The sequence below is a fragment of the Biomphalaria glabrata genome, chromosome 4, assembly GCF_947242115.1.
Source record: "Biomphalaria glabrata chromosome 4, xgBioGlab47.1, whole genome shotgun sequence".
Lineage (NCBI taxonomy): Eukaryota > Metazoa > Mollusca > Gastropoda > Planorbidae > Biomphalaria > Biomphalaria glabrata.
The window spans coordinates 7,461,087-7,481,348 of NC_074714.1; the positions used below are offsets into that span (position 1 = coordinate 7,461,087).

The window sequence follows — 20,262 nt, forward strand, 5'->3', positions numbered from 1 at the left end:
CAGTATTTTGATATCCATTTTTGGCGCTCTTGCGCTCCGTTGTTCGGAGTAGCCACCCCCCCCCCCCCGCACGTCACTATCTATTATTACTCTTTTAATAAAATGTTTTGTATGATTATAAAATTATGTAACAAAAAGATTTAATCTAAACAGAGAAACCACGAGACGGAAAGCGCCAAAATAGAGTAGGCCAAATCGGTAAAAGGCGCCTATTTGTAATAATGCATGCATGACCAGATTGACTACCAGTTCTATTCTAATTAAAACGAACGACTATAGATTGATACAGTGACACATGGAAATTTTCCTTTAAAAAAGACACCTGTAAATTATATGAAGATAAGATAAGTTTCTCAAGTGGTTGTGTTGAAAAGGTGAATTCTAAACCCCCCCCCCCCCCCACACCTTTTTTTTTCTTCAGATTGAGATGTGAGCGTGTGTCGGGTCAGTGTTAAGGACTACGGACTAGTTTATATTTCTTTGTAATAGTACGAACTGTTATGGGTAACACAAGCCCGAAGGAAACTAGCTCCAGAGAAACGCATATGCCGCGTCCCAAACCGGTAAGCTCATAATACACATTTTAAAATGACCTTTATAATTTTTAGATGAAATATGCTCATATTGCCTTCTCTCTCTCTCTCTCTCTTTAAACCGGAAGTGTCTAGTCAGATTTTTGCTTTCATTTTCCACAAACAAAACTAGGCCAAGCACAGATAAGTTTCGAGCCCACAAATCAATCTATCAATTAACCAACGTAAACATAGCCTATACTAAAACGGTACATGATAAAATGTATTGGACTTTCACACTTCTATGCGATAAGATATAAGAGTTCCTGCAGCATTAAAAAAAGAAATGTGTATACTTTAAGAAAACGTCAAAATATGCGATCTTATAAACAAGCATGACCCTATAAACCAACTTTAGAAACAGGAACAACTTATGTCTATATGTAGACAGACATGCGCACTCATTCATACCCAGGATAATCAATTACTATTGAACGTTTGAAAATGAGAATTTCGAGAATGAAAATAGAAAGTCATCATGTGGGTCTGTACCGTCAGTCGATGAGTCATTTTTACGAGCAGGCTTATTCCATAAACATTGTATACCTTCAGATATTCATTCATTCTGGAAAGGGGGGTAGGCAAGGGTTAATCCTTCCATTTAAAAATCCACCCATCTTTAAGCAAAAGGCCAACCGCTAAATACAAATTGATTTTGTATATATTGCATTCAAAGACGTACATCCCACTTACCCCCAACCCGATGCCACGCAACTGGTCCTCACTTAAAGCTTGCAATTAATGCTTCCCTGCCAGTGTTGGCTTTGCCTCGTGTCACGTGAGCAAGGTTTACCTAAACAAAAGCAAACGCATTTTTTCGCAATGTAAAATACAGGTAGTACCAGCCATTGTACTTTTTTTCTTCTTTTTTTTTATTTTTTAAACTCGGTCAAAAGTTGACTCAAAACTATAAAAAAAAAAAAAAATACCCGGGTAATCATTTATACTCTGAGTAGTCCGAAATTATTGTACATATAGTTCGTTAACATTAGTCAAAGTCATAAAGTAGGCCTACTTTATGTACATTATTGTTGGTGTAGAAAGCTTGCATTTCACTCGGAATTTCTGATAGTTTTTGAAAGATCGTGTATTCATTTCTTAAAGAGGCATATCGTTCAGGGACGTACTGGGTGTCAAAATCGGCCCCGGGAATTTATATAGGCTACCTACCATCAGGCCCATAAATTGTATATTATATAATGGACATCCAATTAAATCATTATGTTAATTTGATAATTTATCGATAGCTGTACACATGCATACAGTGAACAATATATCCTTTAAATGATTATACCGGTAGGCCTTATTGTTGCTTTTTAATCGCTAAGTGTATAGGCCCTAAAAGGATGAACCCAACTAGATCTAGTAGCAATGTCTACGGATGTAGCCTAGGCTATTAGCCTTTATTATTTCGGAAAATGAGTTAGATTAAATTAGTAGGTCCTAGTAGAGTCTGTGTAAGATTTTTTTAATACGTCACTCAGGGGATCCTCTTATAAGAGAATAGACCTACTATAAAACCTTTAACAATTTATTGCGTGCCGCCCTTACCATATAGGCCTAAAATACAGACGTGACTTAAAAAAAGAAGATGATTACTGTGGCCTTACTGGTCCATTTGGGTACCGGCACACCGAACATTTGCCCCGAATGCCCACATAGCCAGTCCGCCCCTGATATCGTTCTTACTTGCATGTGCATCAATTACACCTTTAGTTTTATTTTATAAATGTCAGACTTTACTTCAAAGAAGATAATTACGCCTTATGCTTATCCGTTTGCTGATTTGTAGGCGTGCTCTTCCAGGGCCGGATTTACCATTTTTGCCTATAGACAAGACAAACTATAGCTTAGTGCCCCCAAGAAATATTTACAGACACGCCTTTAGGCCAAATATCTGGATATAGGCCTAAATGGCCCCTTTTTGGTCTAAATACGGCATGCAGCTCCATCAAGTCATTGGTTTTCCGGGTTGATTCAGGCAACTCGTTCCATGCTCTAATGGCATTAGGGAAGAAGGAGCACTTGTAGGCTACGAGTTTGTCCTAGCATATGAAATAACAAATGTGATTTTCTTTTTGTCTTTGTGAGTATTTTATTAGGTTGTGTTTTATTACCGGCTCCCGAAAGGAAAAAAAAAACGCTATTATTTTTGTGTGATCTGTCTGTCCGTCTATCTGTGTATAATAATAACATTTATATAGGCCTATCTCCATACCCTGTGGTATCTTGACGTTAGTCGGTTAGTGGGTCCCAAACAGAAGGTGCATATTCTATTATTGGCCTAACCATGGAACTATACTAACCAACGTTTTAGTGCTATGTTTGATTTGTAGAAATTTCTTTTGAATAAACCCTAATGTTTTGTTTGATTTTTTAATAGTTTCATCAAGGCAATGCTTCATCTAAACTAAACGTTGCGCCGCTTAGAAAACAATATAAAAAGGGCATACAAAATCACACGCACAACATTACCATTATAGACATAAATAAATATAAACTGGCCGATAAAAGAGTTTTATGAAACGAAAATTTGTGAATTGCATTTTTTTGTACTTTATATTTACGGCAGTGTAGTTTGTTTAATCTCTGAGACTGAAGATCATGCAATTTTTCAGAATTCGGATATCCGACAACAATAGATATACATGTTTTCAAGATACACAACAAGTTTCCATAAGGATCAATAAAGCAGTCTTAGTCTTATAATCTCAATCGCAATTTCTTCAAAAGTAGTTTACTTTTAAGTCATTGATTAGCATGACTAGATTGACATATGAAATACGTAGGACGTAATTATCTTCTTTTTTGAAGTAACGTCTGCAATATATAATAATAAGGCTTGTCTTCGAGTCCGAAGATTAGTGAAGAATGCAGAATTTCCTGTGGCTGCGCAGCCCCAGCTGTGACCTACATATTTTGCCACATCCAGGGCAAGCATAACCATTGTCCGCAAGTGGTCGATTTAGATTTTCTTTTCGTAATCTGCGTTTGTCCTCGGCAGTGGAATTTCTTTTGGTCTCAAATGTGTATCCCGCGGCCTTCGAGAGTGACCTTCAGCTGTCTCTTCCTGAGGCCGCATGCAATCAGGTACTCTCTTCTATGTCAGCTAAGGAAAGTTGACGCCTAAGCGTGTCTTTAAAGCGTCTCCGTGGGGCACCTCTGTTACGTTTTCTCAACCCTTCTATATGGCTCTGAGACATGGGCACTATACAGAAAACAACTACGACTTCTTAAGCGCTTTCACCAACGATGCTTGCGCTCCATCATGGACATACGGTGGCAAGACCACACTACAAACAGCGATGCCCTTGCGAACGCCGGTACTCTAGGCAGGGCACGTATCCCGTATAGGAGACGAACGTATGCCAAAGGCAGTCCTTTTTGGTGTAATATATAAGATAGGAAGATTAGACAAAACGTTGCCTTTACAACAAAATATGGTGAAAATAGATTTTAAATAGCTTTTTGAGTACCAGTACTAAAACGTTACAGACGGACAGACAGATTACCAACACAAAACTGATACCGGATTTTCCAATCACAGGAGCCGCTTAATCTTCCACAAGATACATAGAGTTATTGCCCTTGCACAATGCGCAATCTTCCCAAAATTGTTGCTGAGATACCGGAAGTAAGCTTTAGGACAGGAAAACCTTAGCAATTCTTGATCTATATTTTTTAACATCCAGATTTGTTCCTTTTGCAAGTTTGAAGCATCCTTGTGCAAACACCGGGCACGTACTAAAGAAACGTATTATTGCATTTAAGTTATTATTTATTAACAGGTGCATGGACTAATGGCGGACACTGCGCAACGAAGAGAAGGACTCGTGACTGTGGAATTAAATAAAACATTATGGGAGGTTCCCAATCGCTATAGCATTCAAAACCCAGTCGGAATAGGTGCTTATGGCCAAGTTGTGTAAGCAGATTTATTATTATTATTCTCACTTGTCTAATTTGATATAGATTGTTCTAGATTCTATTTAATCTATTTTAATAGTATCTACTATTATCTAGACTAGATAGTAAGATAGCAAGGTCTGAAACTAGTCAAACTTTTCAAAAGGGCACTTTCAATTCATTACTTTCAATAGAGATTTACTCATTGATTTAGAATTTAGATTTATTAGTAAATATTAGAGTCAAGTATTTAATATTAGTAATTTAATTAATTAGACTATCAAGTAGATCTAATCTAGTGATTCTAGTCTAGATCTAAATGTTTTATTCTTTTTTGGTAATAATAATACTAATAGATGTTTAAGTCATTTAAGATGATCTAGAATAATTTCAATAAATCTATCAAGTACTATTGACTTGAATCAAGGTCTTAAAAGTGACGTTCCCCTTCCACTTCCAAACCTTGTTATTGTTATCTATTTAATTTAATACTAATTGTATACTATTTATATATAAAAGTTCTATATATGTATCAATCAAATCATTAAATAAGAGCAATCTGGTATAAACTTTGTCACATACATGTAAATTATGAGTGAGTCTGGTGTGAATGTACACTTTGGTTTCTTATAATTATAATGTTTTTTGTTTGGTGTAATGCACAAATTGTAAGACAAATTTCCTTACGGATAATAAAGATTATTATTATTATATAATTGGATTATATATTATTATTATATAAATATAAAAGTTTTTCTAAAGTGTAGAGACTAGCTAGACTCTTAACTCTTTAGAATACTTTAGATGTTATTAATTCTGTCAATTAAATGAAAGTGAGTGGTGCTATAAACTGTCGACTGTTTCAAAACTTCAAAATGAATTTGATACGTCCAACAATGTTCTGCTATTTCATATTGAAGTCAAGTATAATGTGACTAGACGTACCGACTTCTCAAGGCTTTGGGCCCTCTGTCAATGCTTTTTATAAAATGTCCTTGCAGGATGACCAATGTCCTGCTTTCATTAAAAATTTGATCAATGTCATGCTTTTGTTTGAAAATTTTTCTTAATTTTTAACTAATACTTACCACCTTTCTGCGTTTTCTTATATGCCCTTATTTCATGTCCACTGCATAGCAAACTCCTGTGTTAGAAGCATGTGTAGTGCTTTTACTTTGCAGCGTCATGCCTTCTCTCAGAAACTGATGTCAAAATGTTTTGGGAACAAAACATTGATGTTCATGGTGACTAACAGTTTACGTTTATAAAGAGAAAAAGAAAAATCTTCAACCACAGTGGAGCGCGATGATATGAATGTTGATGAGTGTTTTCTCTTAGTTAAATTTATCAGAGCAATGATCAAATGCTGCATTTGTATGAAAAGATTTAGTCCTTTCTGGTGAAACCTTAGCTTTGGTAAACAAATTTGGACAATAATAAAATTTAAATGCTGCCAACTTTATTTGCTTTCTATGAGGAAAATGGCATACTTTCCAAATATCTACTTGACATTTTGATTGCACTTGCTAGAATTCTATTCACAGTCAAAGTTAAAGATGTTTCAGAGACATCACAGGAATAGTTTATTGAACTCATTAATTCCAGGGATGCATGACAGAAATGTTGATAAAATATTTGCAGTAATATTCTGTTCTGTCTGAGAGGTCTTGTCCTTCTTCCATTTGCAACAACATAATTTTCCAAATCAGAGTTTTTCCAGTCTGTTAGTTATCAAGTCTAATACAGAAGTAGACTTGATGCAGAATATTACATTTGTTGTGCTTTTGCAATGACTGATCCAGAATTATTGATCTGGTGAAACAGAAACAATCTCAACCTTCTCACTGACTTTTGCTTGTTTGCACATATTGGCATAACAATTTTATAGCAATGTAATTCACCATTGTCCAGACAGCTTAACATGCTCCACCATTCTTTGCCATTGTCACATGAATATCGGGAATAAGCAATTAAAAAGAAATAAAAATTCAAGTTGAAAGATGGATAAAATTTCATTAAATTAGTAATTTGATTATATAAATTCATCAAACATATATATTTTACACAAAATATAATTACATACAGTTTCATTATTAAACCTAATGCTTTGGTTATGTTCAGTTTGTAATAATGAAAATTTGTCATATACCGGTATATCAGATATATATATTTATATTATGATTACAATTCTATAAGATTAGCAAAAACACTATTTACATAGGTCATTGTATAAAGAAGTCGCAAAACTTTAAATGTTGAGAACCAGTGATCTAGATCTAGGTTCTATATATTTATAATTGTAAATTTAAGTCTTTTCTTCTTTTTTTTTTAGTTCTACATCTAGTTTTTAAGAAAGGAATCTAAAGGCATATATATATTAAACTTAAATTTTTTAATATATTATGTTTTAATAGTTTTTTACAAAAGAATTATGTTTCACGAGATCATCTTTTCCCTTTGCAACTTCTCATGTGACTAACAGACTAATCCTTGATACACATGCACTGTCACATGTTAGGAATTAGTAATTTTTAGAGGATGCAGCATTTTCAGCCTTTGTCTAGCTTTGGTGTGTTCATCATATGGGATCCAGAATCCCTCTTTGATGCTTTTCTTCCTGAATTGTTGTTGAATCTGCTTATCCGCTTCAGCCTCTGCATGTCAGAAATTTGGCTTAAGCATTAGCCAAGGCGAAACCAAAGTACTAGCCCAAAATACAAGCATTGCAACTTAAGTGACCATTATTGGCTAACCCCTGGAAATAATTTAACCTTTCTGCTACTTTGGCTCCATTATTTCTAATGATTCTCTACTTGGTAAAGAACATCAATTAAAGATGGCTAAGGTCATGGGCACAGAAGAGTGTGGAACAATCTTTGCTGCTTTAAAAATTGTTTGTTCCTCACTCTGTGACACTTTTATCTGCATTGTTGACTGGAGAATCTGAAATAGATCAATAGGTCTGTGTGTAGTCACTCAATGTATGTTGCATCTGTTCTCTTTGTGGAATGTTGTTCATTTAAATTATAGCACATTTCCAAAAAGGATCAATAAATCAGTATTAGTCTTCTAGTCTAGTCTAGTTTAGTGTTTCAAACAAAAGGTTAGTATTAGTGTGGTTTCAGAAGATCAAGAATATAAATGGGGTAGATATTTTAAGCATGAGGAAGGCAAAGGTGAAATGGATTCTCTGTCTATAATAAAGTGATTTTAGTTTAGAGATCTTATCATGATACCAAAAAGAAAACAATCTATGCAGATTTTCTCTTTACTAGTTAATTTCCCCTTTCAGACCTTGCGATCTTTGGGGCAGATGATGTAAAGGTCATCCTTTTCTGTGGCCCACAGTTAAGGAAAGTGTCATGTGGCCAGCACAACCACCAACCACCTTTACTTTTCCCCAACTAATGTCAGGTACCCATTAGAGCTGGGTGAACTCAGAAGGGCCCAGAGTTCCCGAAATTAAAAATCAGTCTTCACTAGGATTTGAAATTGGTAACTCGGTTTGGAAGCCAAGCCCTTTACCTCTCAGCCACTGTGTCTCTTTAATAGACCACTAAAAATGGAAAGATAATCTTATGAGCTTGTAAATATTTGTTTGCCATATATTAGCTATTGCCTACACACTCATTAGTACTTAATGATAATAAAGCATAGTCTTTTTTAAATGGAAGGTTGACAATAAATTCAATGTGTAATCATCTACTCAAAAAGAATATTCAAGGACCCTTGAGTTTAAATACCAGTCTGAATTAATAGCTAGTGATAGACACGGTGTGACAGCAAGATGGTATTTTATTCATTATTGACATGGAAACTCAAAAAAAAATTTTTTTACAAAACATTTAATGTGATCATACAAGTATGTTTGATGCTTTTATAAGTTGATAATGCTTTAAAAAATCTGAATGTTTGTTGTTGTTGTTTTTTACTGTGTATCATGCAAAAAAAATTACTTGTAATTTATTTTCTTCCACTTTAATCTACAGATCTGCAATTGACAAAAAAACAGGTGTAAAAGTGGCAATTAAAAAACTTGCTCGTCCTTTCCAGACTGCAATTCATGCTAAAAGAACATACAGAGAACTTCGTATGTTGAGACACATGAATCATGAAAATGTAAGATTATTTTTGGATCTGTTAATATCTGTTTTAGACTAGCTAGAAATAATATTTAATAGAAAAAAAAATCCTTCCTACAAAATTTAATTTACTGCTAGACTAACCAAAAAAATTGTATTTAAAGTAGTTATCTCTAACTACAATAACTTAGTTTAAAATATCTTCTTTTTTTTTTTTAGGTGATTGAACTAATGGATTGTTTCACACCAACTGTTAGACTGGAAGACTTTACTGATGTGTACGTTGATGTATTTGAAACCAAAGTTTAACATTCAGACTAAACTATATTGTTATGTCTTAAATCTTACAATCTAGCAGATAGTTTTCATGAATTTCTGATTAGTTCTTTTCAGTAACCTAGACACATGCATAAAACAAAATCTGATCTAATGTTTCTCTCAATGGTATATATCATCATTAATGTGTCTTGTTTATTTACACTTTTTTAAATGTACACATTATGCTAAATATTTATGAGACCAAAGCATATTTACAACATGTTTAACAATTTACTTATAAATTTAAATTTGTAACCCACAATATATAAATGCATATAGGTCATTCTGTGTATTCCGAACACTTATGTAGCATGTTCATTTCATATTGTTTTAAATTTTAATGGCTTATTACCTACATACAATATTCTTCATTCCTCTAGATACCTGGTGACACCATTGATGGGGGCAGATTTAAACAATATACTTAAAACACAAAGACTTAGTGATGACCATGTACAGTTTCTTATCTATCAAATTCTCAGGGGTTTAAAGGTAATTTTTATATAACTCCCTATTTTCTATTAGCCTTAACAGTTTGTTATAGACAGTCACTACTTATTTATAGGTAAATTTTGGGAAGTTGGAGTTACAATTGTAACATTTTTTTCTTGGTTTCACTTCAGTTTTTTTTTTTTTTCTTTTTTTTTTGCAATTTTTTTTTTTCTTTCTGTTTTTAATTTCTTGATGCAATTATATTTGACTGAGATCCTTCAAGATTATGTATTGTTAACATCATACTTCATTGTATAAGCATTTTCTTTGAAATGTCTATAGGACTAGGATCCAAAAAAAACAAAAACTTTGTAGTTTTTAAGCCTCATTTTCTGAAGCAGAAAAAAAAATGTACTATTAAATTGTGTTGTGATAAAGATAATAAAAACAATAGAGATTATATATCTAATTACTGATATCAAGTTTTTTTTTTTTTCAGTACATTCATTCAGCTGGCATACTACACAGAGTAAGTTTTTTTGTGTGTAGATAGATTTTAATTAGAAAATTTGTTACTGACAAACCCAAATCTTGACATATATTTATTTATACTTCCGTTTAAGTCTTGTTGGTATTATGGGCTAGTTTTATTTTAAAAAAAAAAAAAAACATGGCACACCATTGGTGAAAATTGGAGTGATGTGTGTGGCCAACCAAACTAACATCCACCTTTTACACTGTTCCTGTGGTGTCTTCAAAATCCTTGCTTTCACTTGGATTAGGACTCTAAATTAATATAGACCTGTGCATTTATTTTACTCAAGAACAACCGCAACATATAGAAACAATTAAAATCTAAACATGAACTAAAATTTAGGTTAACTGACAGAATGAATTGCTGCTTCTTAACCATTTTAGCTATATAATGTAGAATGTAAGCTATTTGCTACAGAGTGTTCACCTGTGTTTTTAATGTTAACATCAATAAGATACTCATCATTCTAAACAGTGTTACTGTTCTTTTTCTCTTCAGGATTTAAAACCTAGTAATATAGCTGTCAATGAAGATTGTGAACTGAAGGTCAGTCAAAGGTTAAATTTTGCCTAAGCCAGTTACAAATGCTGCCTATGTGCAGTGTACAAGTAGAAGAGACTTAACTACTTTCAAACAACTTTTTTCAAATAAATGATTTTGTCTTTTCAAAAGTAAAATGTTAGGAGTCTTTATTTGTTTTTATTTTTTTCTCTTAACACTACCAGCCCTGAGTCCCTGGAACAAATTCTCCCCTATGTCCCCTCCCCCGCCTACTTTCAAGCCCTAGATATTTTTTGTATCAATCATTCTGCCGCAGTGTCTTTTAATTGAAGGAAAAAAAATTCCTCTTTATAAAATTCCTACCCCAAATAGTCTAAATCAACTAAAATATTAACTTTAGGCTTATTAAAGCCAAGACTTACCTTTTACATGCATGGTTCATGTTTATTGCAAATTTCCATGTAAAACAAAACATCGGAGCAGCCACTTGCAGAGCTAAACATGTGGTCTAGTTATTATAGATTGGTTAGTTTTAGACTCTTAACTCATTTTTTTCATGTAAAAGGCAAGTACCGAAAAATAGATGCCGTTTTGGAAATTAACAGGAAAAGCTGTACACCAGTCTGTTAGTGAATTTTGAAGTTTACTTTTTGTTAGATTTGTTTTGCTGTATTATTTCTAGATTTTAGATTTTGGTCTTGCTCGGCATACAGATGAAGAGATGACTGGTTATGTAGCCACCCGTTGGTATAGGGCGCCTGAAATCATGCTGAATTGGATGCATTATAATCAAACCGGTAGAGTTATTATTTTCACATTAACTATGTTTCAGTTGTTTTTTTTTTATTAATCTTAATGTCACATTTTTTAGTCTCATTTTTTCTTCTGTTGTTTTCTTGAGAGATGTATTTATAAATAGAAATGTATTTTGTGCTGTGTGTCAATCCATTTATCATGTTTAGATCTCAAAAACTAAAAATTAAATTAAGTTATGGCTTTTATATAGCGCTACTTTCATGCTTATAGCATGCTCAGAGCGCTTTGGTTTAAATCTCAGTTGTGGACAAGTGGGGTGGCGGAAGTATCTAGGAGAAGGTTTTTCCGTGCTGCCTTTAGGCGCTCAGTAAACACAACTCTGCCCGAGTCGGGTGTCAAACCTCAAGCCCTCTTCATAGGTAGCCAAGCTAAGTTCAAGGGCATTTAGCCTCTCGACCACGCTTCTCTTAACTAAAATGCAATTCCAATCCAATTTAATCATGGCATGTACACCATTTTTTAAAAGGACTGAAAAGTCTTGTGTCTTACTACTGTATAGGAAGCACCAACCACTGAGAGGGAAATGTTTATCTTCCATGACATAGATATATTTTTTTTTGTAAGTAGTTGCAACAAGAAGTATGAAAGTTATGCACATATTTGTACACATTTTTAAAACAATTTTAAGGAATTTGATTGTTTTTGGTAATTGTTCCCTACGAGATTATGTGTAACAACAAATACATTTTTTAGCTTGTTTTCTTTGTTTTTAAATGTTTTTGGCTACACATTGTTATTTGTTATGTATAGCTCACTGATAAATGTTAATATTTGTTGTTTTTTTTTTCACTTTCTTCTGTAGTGGACATCTGGTCTGTAGGTTGTATTATGGCTGAAATGTTATGTGGAAAACCTCTATTTCCTGGCAGTGATCGTATCCTTAAACTAATGCTGATTTAGTATATATTTTTTGTTTACTGTTTTTTAACTGTAGATCTTATAAGCAAAAAATTATTGAAATTGAATATTTCATTTTTTAAGAGTTTTTTTTTTTAATTAAAAAAAAAGCCTTCAATTCTGCTATATTGATGTTTCTACTGTATATTATAATTTCTTTGTGTAACTTGTTTGGTATAAATGGATTAGTGAGTATAGCTTTCTATTTATCCTTAATCTTGTATAGACATAGATCAGTTAACCAGGATTTTGTCCCTGGTAGGGACTCCTAGTGAAGAACTAATGGAAGAGATCAAAAGTAATGATGTAAGTTTGTGTTCACACATTAGCTAATTAAGACAGAAAGATTTAAAGATATGAAATAATGTTGTAATACATTAAAACTACCTCCTCAATGTGACATATATTTTAACATTAGTGTTTTGGTAAAGATGCAAATCGTTCTTGTTTACTAACATAGTCTGGGTTGTGATTGCCGAAATAAGTTCTTGTCTTCTGGGTTTAGGGTTTATTCTCAGGTTATTTTATTCAGTATTTAGGAAGACATTATCACACAGTTTAATGGGTTCAAGGCCATAATTATTTTGTTTGGTATAAATGTAATATGCACATTCAAGCATTGTCATCATGGGTTGATACATTCAAGATGAATTCTAATTTTCTAGATTTAGAAAGAATATCAAGTATCAATTTTTATTAAGCATAAGTCATTGCATAGTTGACATGTATAGTGGGATTAAAATTTTGCTAGATTTAGAAGTATTTAAAGTAAGCATTGTCCACAAGGTTTGTCATAGAATGCATTCAGAGATTTTTGTAAGGGAGATAAAAAAAAAAGCACATTATGCTAACCATAAACAAACTCATTTGTTCATTGTTGGTTTTGAAACTAAATTGCTAATTGACCCAACCAATGAACCCAATGAGTTTAAAAGAATAATGTGTATAGTACTGTGTCAGTTGTTGCTTAGGATATATTTATTAAGTAGGTGTGATATTGTTGAAATGATTGAAACCAGAGTATCATTGATATCATTTTCTTGGGTTTAACATTGTTGATCTTCAGTATACTAACTTTTTTGTTTCATCATAACTTTTAATCCAGTAAATTTTCTTTTTTTTTTTTCAAGGCAAAATTGTTTATCAAATCTCTTCCTGTGATGCAGCATAAGGACTTCAAAGTAGTTTTTTCAGGCGCCAGTCCACTTGGTTAGTTCATACATTTAAATCTAGAAACATGGATACATTACAAAGATATGCTATCTTGTAGTTATTTATGTTTTAACTAAGTGATTGTGTGTTGTTTTGATTAGCAATAGATCTGATGGAAAAGATGCTTGATCTAAACACCAAGACTAGGCTGAATGCCACTCAGGCCCTGGCCCATGAATATTTGAAGCAGTATGCTGATCCAAATGATGAGCCTGAAGCTGAAAAATATGACCAGTCTTTTGAAGATTTAGACTTGGGGATCAGTGAATGGAAAAGTAAGTCAATTGTTTTATGTTAAATTAGTTAGAATGGGGTGTCTAAATTCTAAGCTACTTTTCATGGAGAATTTAGTAACATTCTAACACTACATTGACAAATTTATTATAGACAGCATTAAATGTCCTCATGACAAATTTATTAGCATTAAATGTGCTCCTCTTAGATGATAAACAATAAAAGCTAAGATTTTAAATTTATAACCAAAAAAAATCATATAATCTTTTTTTTAATATATAAAATAGTCAGTAGTTATTAATAAATATTAGCCATGTTACAATGGTAAATCCCTTTATCAAATGTCTTTTCATGTAGCATTAGCTCATACATAGTAAATAACTGCACTACGCACAGCTAAGCAGAAGGTGGCAATTAACTTTTTAAACTTAAACATTAATAATCAGAGGCTTATTACTTCGAACATTTCACTTTGAAAGATTCATTTTATAAATAGCAAAAATTTATTAGCTTGAGGTTTGATGTTTTAGAAAAGGTTCATAGACTGTGCATACAGTACTTGTTTTCTTTATATTATGGCAGAAGGAAACAAAAATAGTGTATGAGATTTTCTATAGTACTTTTTATTTTAAAATAACACTTTCCATGACAAGAAATACATTTTTCACTTTGTTCATTAGATGTCTTATATATATATATATATATATATAGGCATATCATATACATATATATATAACATTAAGTTTTGAGAGTTGAACTATTTGGATAATTTGATTTAATTATATCTTTCAATGTAACGCATCGGCCTATTTGTGGAATTCTTCTAATGATACACTGAAGCAACGTAATATTGATGTTAGAATGAAGTTTAAAGCCTTTGAACTAAATCAAGAAAATGAATATAAAGCCAACTAAATAAATTACAGTTACATGTTAATTGTATAACTATAAATGCATAAGCATTAAAACAATAAGGTTCCATGACTGACATTATGATGTGATTAACAGTAGCAAACAATATCTCGCTCTGCCTTTTTTTTTTTATTGTCTTTTCTCTGAATATTCTTAGGAATGTTTCTCTCTGCATATTTGTTTATACAAAAACTGGTCCGTCTGTTCTTTAATAAAATAGCCAAATTATTTATAGTTACAATAAAAAAATGTTTCAAAGCTTGGTATTAAAAGGCGTAATTAAAAAATTGCTTTTCTTGTATAGAGCTAGTTTACGATGAGATTCAGAACTTCAAGCCAGCACACAGTATGATGTCCTAGCATCTTTCAACGACTACAGGTAGCTCTTGGTTCTTATCAACCAGACAATGATGATTATAGTAACATTCACAGATGCAAAAGTTAAAGCTTGTTTATTTGTCTTTGTGACCAAGTGTTGGACTTCAACGTTGTCATGCCATGCCAAACTCTTAGCATGTTAAGATGGCAAGTCATTTTACTTACAAACATATGCATTATACTACCCATTCACCATAGAGAGACATTTCTAATGTCTACTGATAAGAAATTTCATTTTTATTTTTAAGGCTGTGTTACAACAATTCATTTGCTATTCAGTAGCTAAATGATTGCATATTAAAGAATAATTAATGCTGGTATTCAAGTGATTGAAAAATATAAACTTCAATACATAAAATGTATTTGTTTTAAAAAGTAATACTAAATGCCTGCCACGATTCAAATGAATATTTAGAAACATCATCGATTAACTTATTTATTTAATCTCCTGTTCCTTAATACAAATCTGTGAGTTATTTACTGCCTCATAAATTCTTTATTTTTCATACAAATAATAAGCTTTTTTATTTTGTTCCCATTTGAAATGTATTTATTAACATTTTTTTTTTTTGTTAACTCCTTTTGTTGAAACATTTTTTTAAATGTAAATGTGTCAGTGAATTTATAAGTCAATTCAAATGAAACTGAAACTTACAAGTTAAATTTTCACAGGCATTTTCTACTTTTCTACATAATGAAGCTTTTAATTTATTAATTGTTGGAAGTACTTTCATTTCGTAGAATCTTTGTACCTCTAATGATCTTTTGAGAAACTAAAAATGTTTGGGCTGGGGCTTTGTTGGCATTTTAACTCTTTCTCTCCTAAGTGACGATACCAGCGTTGATTCAATCAAAATTTGGTAAATAATTACAGAGAGAAAGAGTTAAAAATGGTGACAGCATCATATTTACTGTCAACTATTCAACTCAGCAGTAAATTTTAAACATTTTTTTCCTAGTTCCTAGTGTGAGTTTCTGTAAACTATTAGAATATTTTATGGGGGAATAAAATATTTATTTTGTACATTTTTTTTTATTTAACTGTACATTATGCCTAAAATGTTAGTCAGGTTTTCCTCATCTTTGTGGTAGAAATTTTGTTTTCTTGACATAAAAACACATTTGTTTTTTTAGATACTTTTGTATTTTCAATTTAATGACACTTAAGTTTGAGTGTGTGTGTGAAAGTTGTGTTCTGTTGTTTTTTTTTAAAATCATACTTCTGTCAGTTTTTTTCTGCAGGAATACTTTTGTTTATATTTGACCTCTTTATCATGAAATCTCTTTGCTTAAAGGGGGTTATTATTCGGTTCAACTTACTTTTTAAATAATAACTTGAAAGAAACTTTGGTACAAGTTATGTAAAACTCACTGGTTTGTGTAATGTTTCTCGCTTCTTTTTTTTTTGTTTAACTGTTGACAAATAAAGACAATGAGACTGATGCCATAAAGGCTGTTTGAATATCAGGTGATTGTACAGAAAAGGTCTTGGTGATGATCAAACTACTTACATTAGAATGTTTTTTTTTTTGTTTTTTTTTTTATTATTATTCAACATTATTCTATATATAATATATCTTTGATGTACATGTTCATCCCCTGTTGTTGTAATTAGTGACTCTTGTTATTGACTCTGCTTGTACAGTTCTCAACTTTGATGATTATCTGGATGTAGAAACAACTGTACTGTTAAACCTCGTTGAAACCTCATCATATTAGACTTCATGGGGCTGCTTTTACAGTTTGATTGAGATGCCGTTAACCCTATTAAACCTTAAATTCAGGCACTCAGGAAGATGCATTATTGGAGTAATTGGATTTGTTAAGTTTGTGAATTTAATATAATGAGGTTCAAAATATATTTTGTTCTAAGTAGTTTATTTAATCATCTTTTTTCTTCTTGTATTTTTTTTCTTCATCCTGTTTCTCCATTTTGTTTAAAGTATTACAAATCAGACATTAATATTTAATGTGTTGGTTCCAATGAGTTCATTATATGTAGAGGCTACATGATGAATAGTTAATTTAAAAAAAAGCAATAGGCAAAGCTGCAGTTTTTCTCTTGTACTTGCAAGGCTTTTGATGGTTGGGTTTTTCTGAGTCAAGGTGGGCATTTTTCGATGAAATTAATTTGCCTAATTGAAAAAGGATTTAACATGTCTAGAAAATTTTGATGATTTAACCTCAGGCTCAAAATGAATTGTCTGATTTTTTAACAAAAATTTACAGTCCTGTTAAATTTGCAATCTGTTAATCATTACTATAAAATATTAAAATAAAAAAAGAAGTGATCTACAGTTTAGTCCAAGCTGTAGTGTCTCTTCATTTACAGAGCTCATTGATTATTATTCACATGTCTATTAGTGCATTTATTGAGACATGGTTTTCTATGTTTTAGGAACTGTGTGACTAAGGTACATGATGAAAACACCCTGTGTGCCTACGCTCAATGTATACATGCCTTAATAATAATTCACATCTTTCATCTGTAACTCTTGTTGTTTGTACATGCTTCTAATCATAAATAGATAGCATGGTTAAATGTTAGCGTTCATGGGGGGAAAAATAAGAAGCCAGCACCTTTCTCTTGATTCATTGGACTTGTTGTATAAATGGTGTATTGTTCAGAACTTTTGTCAAGTGTTCTGTGATACTCTTTTTAGAGTGCTGGTTGAGATTTGAAGCTTATAAGTGATTCAAGTAAACACAACTTGGAGAATGTGTCATCTTGCCATGATTTCATGTTCATTTCCAAACAAAAAAATTTACTTGTGCTGTTGTTTTTTTTTAAATAGTCACAGACTACAAGTTGAGAAGGCTTTGATGTACTTTAATGAAGGTGCTAAATAGTCCTTTAAACAGCTTGTATGTACAAATGTGAATCATTAGGATGTGGCATAGCAACTTAAGGAACTGATGTTTCCATTACATTAAACTTAACATGCACCTCTGTAGTTTGATAAAATTTAGCCAGTATCACAACTGATAAATGTAATTTAATGAAATAAATATACAGTTGATTGGCTAGCTGGGCTCATTGCAGTTGTATACAATAAAACCATAATAAAAAAAAAATGTTTTAAATAGTAGTTTTTTATGTGCAAAGTAATAAACAATTTTTGTATTTATTTTGTGTGACATAGTTATGCCTCAAGCGAATGTGTGGCCAATAGACTTTCTACATAGTTTGCTTTAGATAGATATATTAGGACTAACCTTGATTAAAGGACAAAATGTGTGTAGTGTATCAGTTTTGGCCTGTTCTAAACAGGTTTTGTCCAATTTACTTACATGTTGTTATTACTTTATTCTTTAGCCAATCCTTTACAATCTTTTAATTTTATACATTGGTTGCTAAATCTGGTCCAAATTTGTCATAAATAAAAATAATAATAATAAAAGTTGAATTGCAAGCATCTTAAAAAAAATAGTAATACTCATAGGTCATGGGCATGTATATGACTTGATGGAAACATTCACTGATTTAACTATATGACTTGCCATTTACTTTACCAGAACTTAGTTGGAGCCTAATGGTCTTGTAAAGAATTACTAGCCATGATTATGCAAGAAATACTTCTTTCTAGGTTCAGTCCTTGCATTTTAGTGTGTGTGCCAAACTAATATTTTAATAATTTTTTTAGCAATATTTTTTAGTTAATATTTTTTTTAAATTAAGTTTTTTGTTAGTTTGTATTTTTTTTTTAATTGAGAGGGGACTACAATCACAGGGTAATAAATTAAGTAATAAAAAATTCTCTGTAATTTTTCTTTAGGGAGTACAATTATGAAGCAATAAAACGAGTTATTTAATTGATTCAACTGTTAGTGGATGTTTCCCTTTTTTTTTTTTTTTATTATAAAAATTGCTAATAAATTAATAGCTACTTGAATCTTTGATTTTTTTCAGTATTTAATGTATGCTTATTTTAATGGAATAAACTTTTTTTTTTTTTTCTAATTACATATAGATATCACCATGTACAGTAAAAATACTAATACATCAGTTAAATTTACTGTTCTGATTTTTTTTTCTTTAGCAACTATTTTTTTTAAACTTGATTCTATTGATTCTAACGATGAATGACTTATTGATACTGTTATGACTATTGTTGAATCTGTTCTATTTTGTCTTAGTTCTTGTCGGCCACTGTACACTTTTTGACAAGATGCAGATTGGCAAGTGTAGATATACATCTGTTTCTATTGTGAAAACTGTAATCAAATAAACATTTTAAAATCTTGCTTGGTGTTAATTATTATATGCTTTTACAATAGTTGTTTTAGACATACACTCAAATTGACGTTTCTAATTCCAGTCAACATTAAAACACATCTAAGATATCTTTCCTTTCAAAGTATTTTATAAGCTTTCCATCTTATGATTTATTGATGCATTACATTGTGTCCCAATCCTCCCTAATTAATATATCATCAAATGCAAATTTTTTAATATCTGTTTTAATACTCTAAATGGCTCTAGTTGCCCGCCTTAAAAAAAAAGACTTCGAGGAAAATCACGCACGTACCAATATTTGTATGTTTACATCTGAGATAAATTTAGATGAAAAGGTATAACTTATTGATGAGATGTCTAGATATACAGAAAGATTTGATATAACAGGTGATGGGAAGGCTATGCAGCTATGGAGTTTTCCATGCCATTGATATAACAGGTGATGAGAAGGTTATGCAGCTATGGAGTTTTTCATGCCATTAATATAACAGGTGATGAGAAGGTTATGCAGCTATGGAGTTTTCCATGCCATTAATATAACAGGTGATGAGAAGGTTATGCAGCTATGGAGTTTTCCATGCCATTGATATAACGTGATAAGGTGTTCCATGCCATTTACTCCTATCTTAAATTGACCATAAACGGGCAGATTATTCCCAGTCTCAGGTTTGCAGATGTTAAAGACCGCATTGGAGAAAATGAAGACCAGGAACAAATCTTCAAAAAGAGATGCTTTTGCTAAAGCAGTTGACATTGTGCTGAAAAATAAAATTAAAGCTTTATTCTTCGCTAGTGTGGTCTCTACTCATATGAGTCCAATATCGTTGTAGAATTGGGACATTGAATGTTGAGGCTGAAAATTGAATTCAGTCCTTATATAACAGACCGCATTGGAGAAAATGAAGACCAGGAACAAATCTTCAAAAAGAGATGCTTTTGCTAAAGCAGTTGACATTGTGCTGAAAAAAAAAGCAAAATACTCGTTTGTGGTGGAGGTGTTGCATACAGCTGAATGGTCAAACATTTTTTTAAAAGTTGATATTTAAATACACTCCAACTTTACAAGAGATAGATAGGCTCAATAAAAGAGATCAAGGGATAAAAACGGCCCGTTTAAGCTTGACAACTGCTGTCGTGAGCAAACTGTTGAAAATATGAAAAGAGTAACAACAGCTTCCAAATAAAATTAAAGCATTATTCTTCGCTAGTGTGGTCTCTACTCATATGAGT

At 31.9% G+C, this 20,262-nt stretch overlaps 1 protein-coding gene across 2 annotated transcripts; it reads left to right on the forward strand.

Annotated features, from left to right (window-relative positions):
- The first annotated feature begins 428 nt into the window (after nt 1-428).
- Nucleotides 429-19,039, forward strand: LOC106074771 (mitogen-activated protein kinase 14-like). Of its 2 annotated transcripts, XM_056025205.1 has the most exons (13): nt 429-563; nt 4,361-4,497; nt 8,468-8,597; nt 8,780-8,838; nt 9,259-9,370; nt 9,810-9,839; nt 10,344-10,391; nt 11,029-11,143; nt 11,965-12,036; nt 12,286-12,365; nt 13,190-13,268; nt 13,373-13,546; nt 14,722-19,039. In XM_056025205.1, the coding sequence occupies exons 1-13, from the start codon at nt 501-503 to the stop codon at nt 14,775-14,777; spliced, it is 1,155 nt and encodes a 384-aa protein (XP_055881180.1). In that variant the 5' UTR covers nt 429-500; the 3' UTR covers nt 14,778-19,039.
- The last annotated feature ends 1,223 nt before the right edge of the window (nt 19,040-20,262 follow it).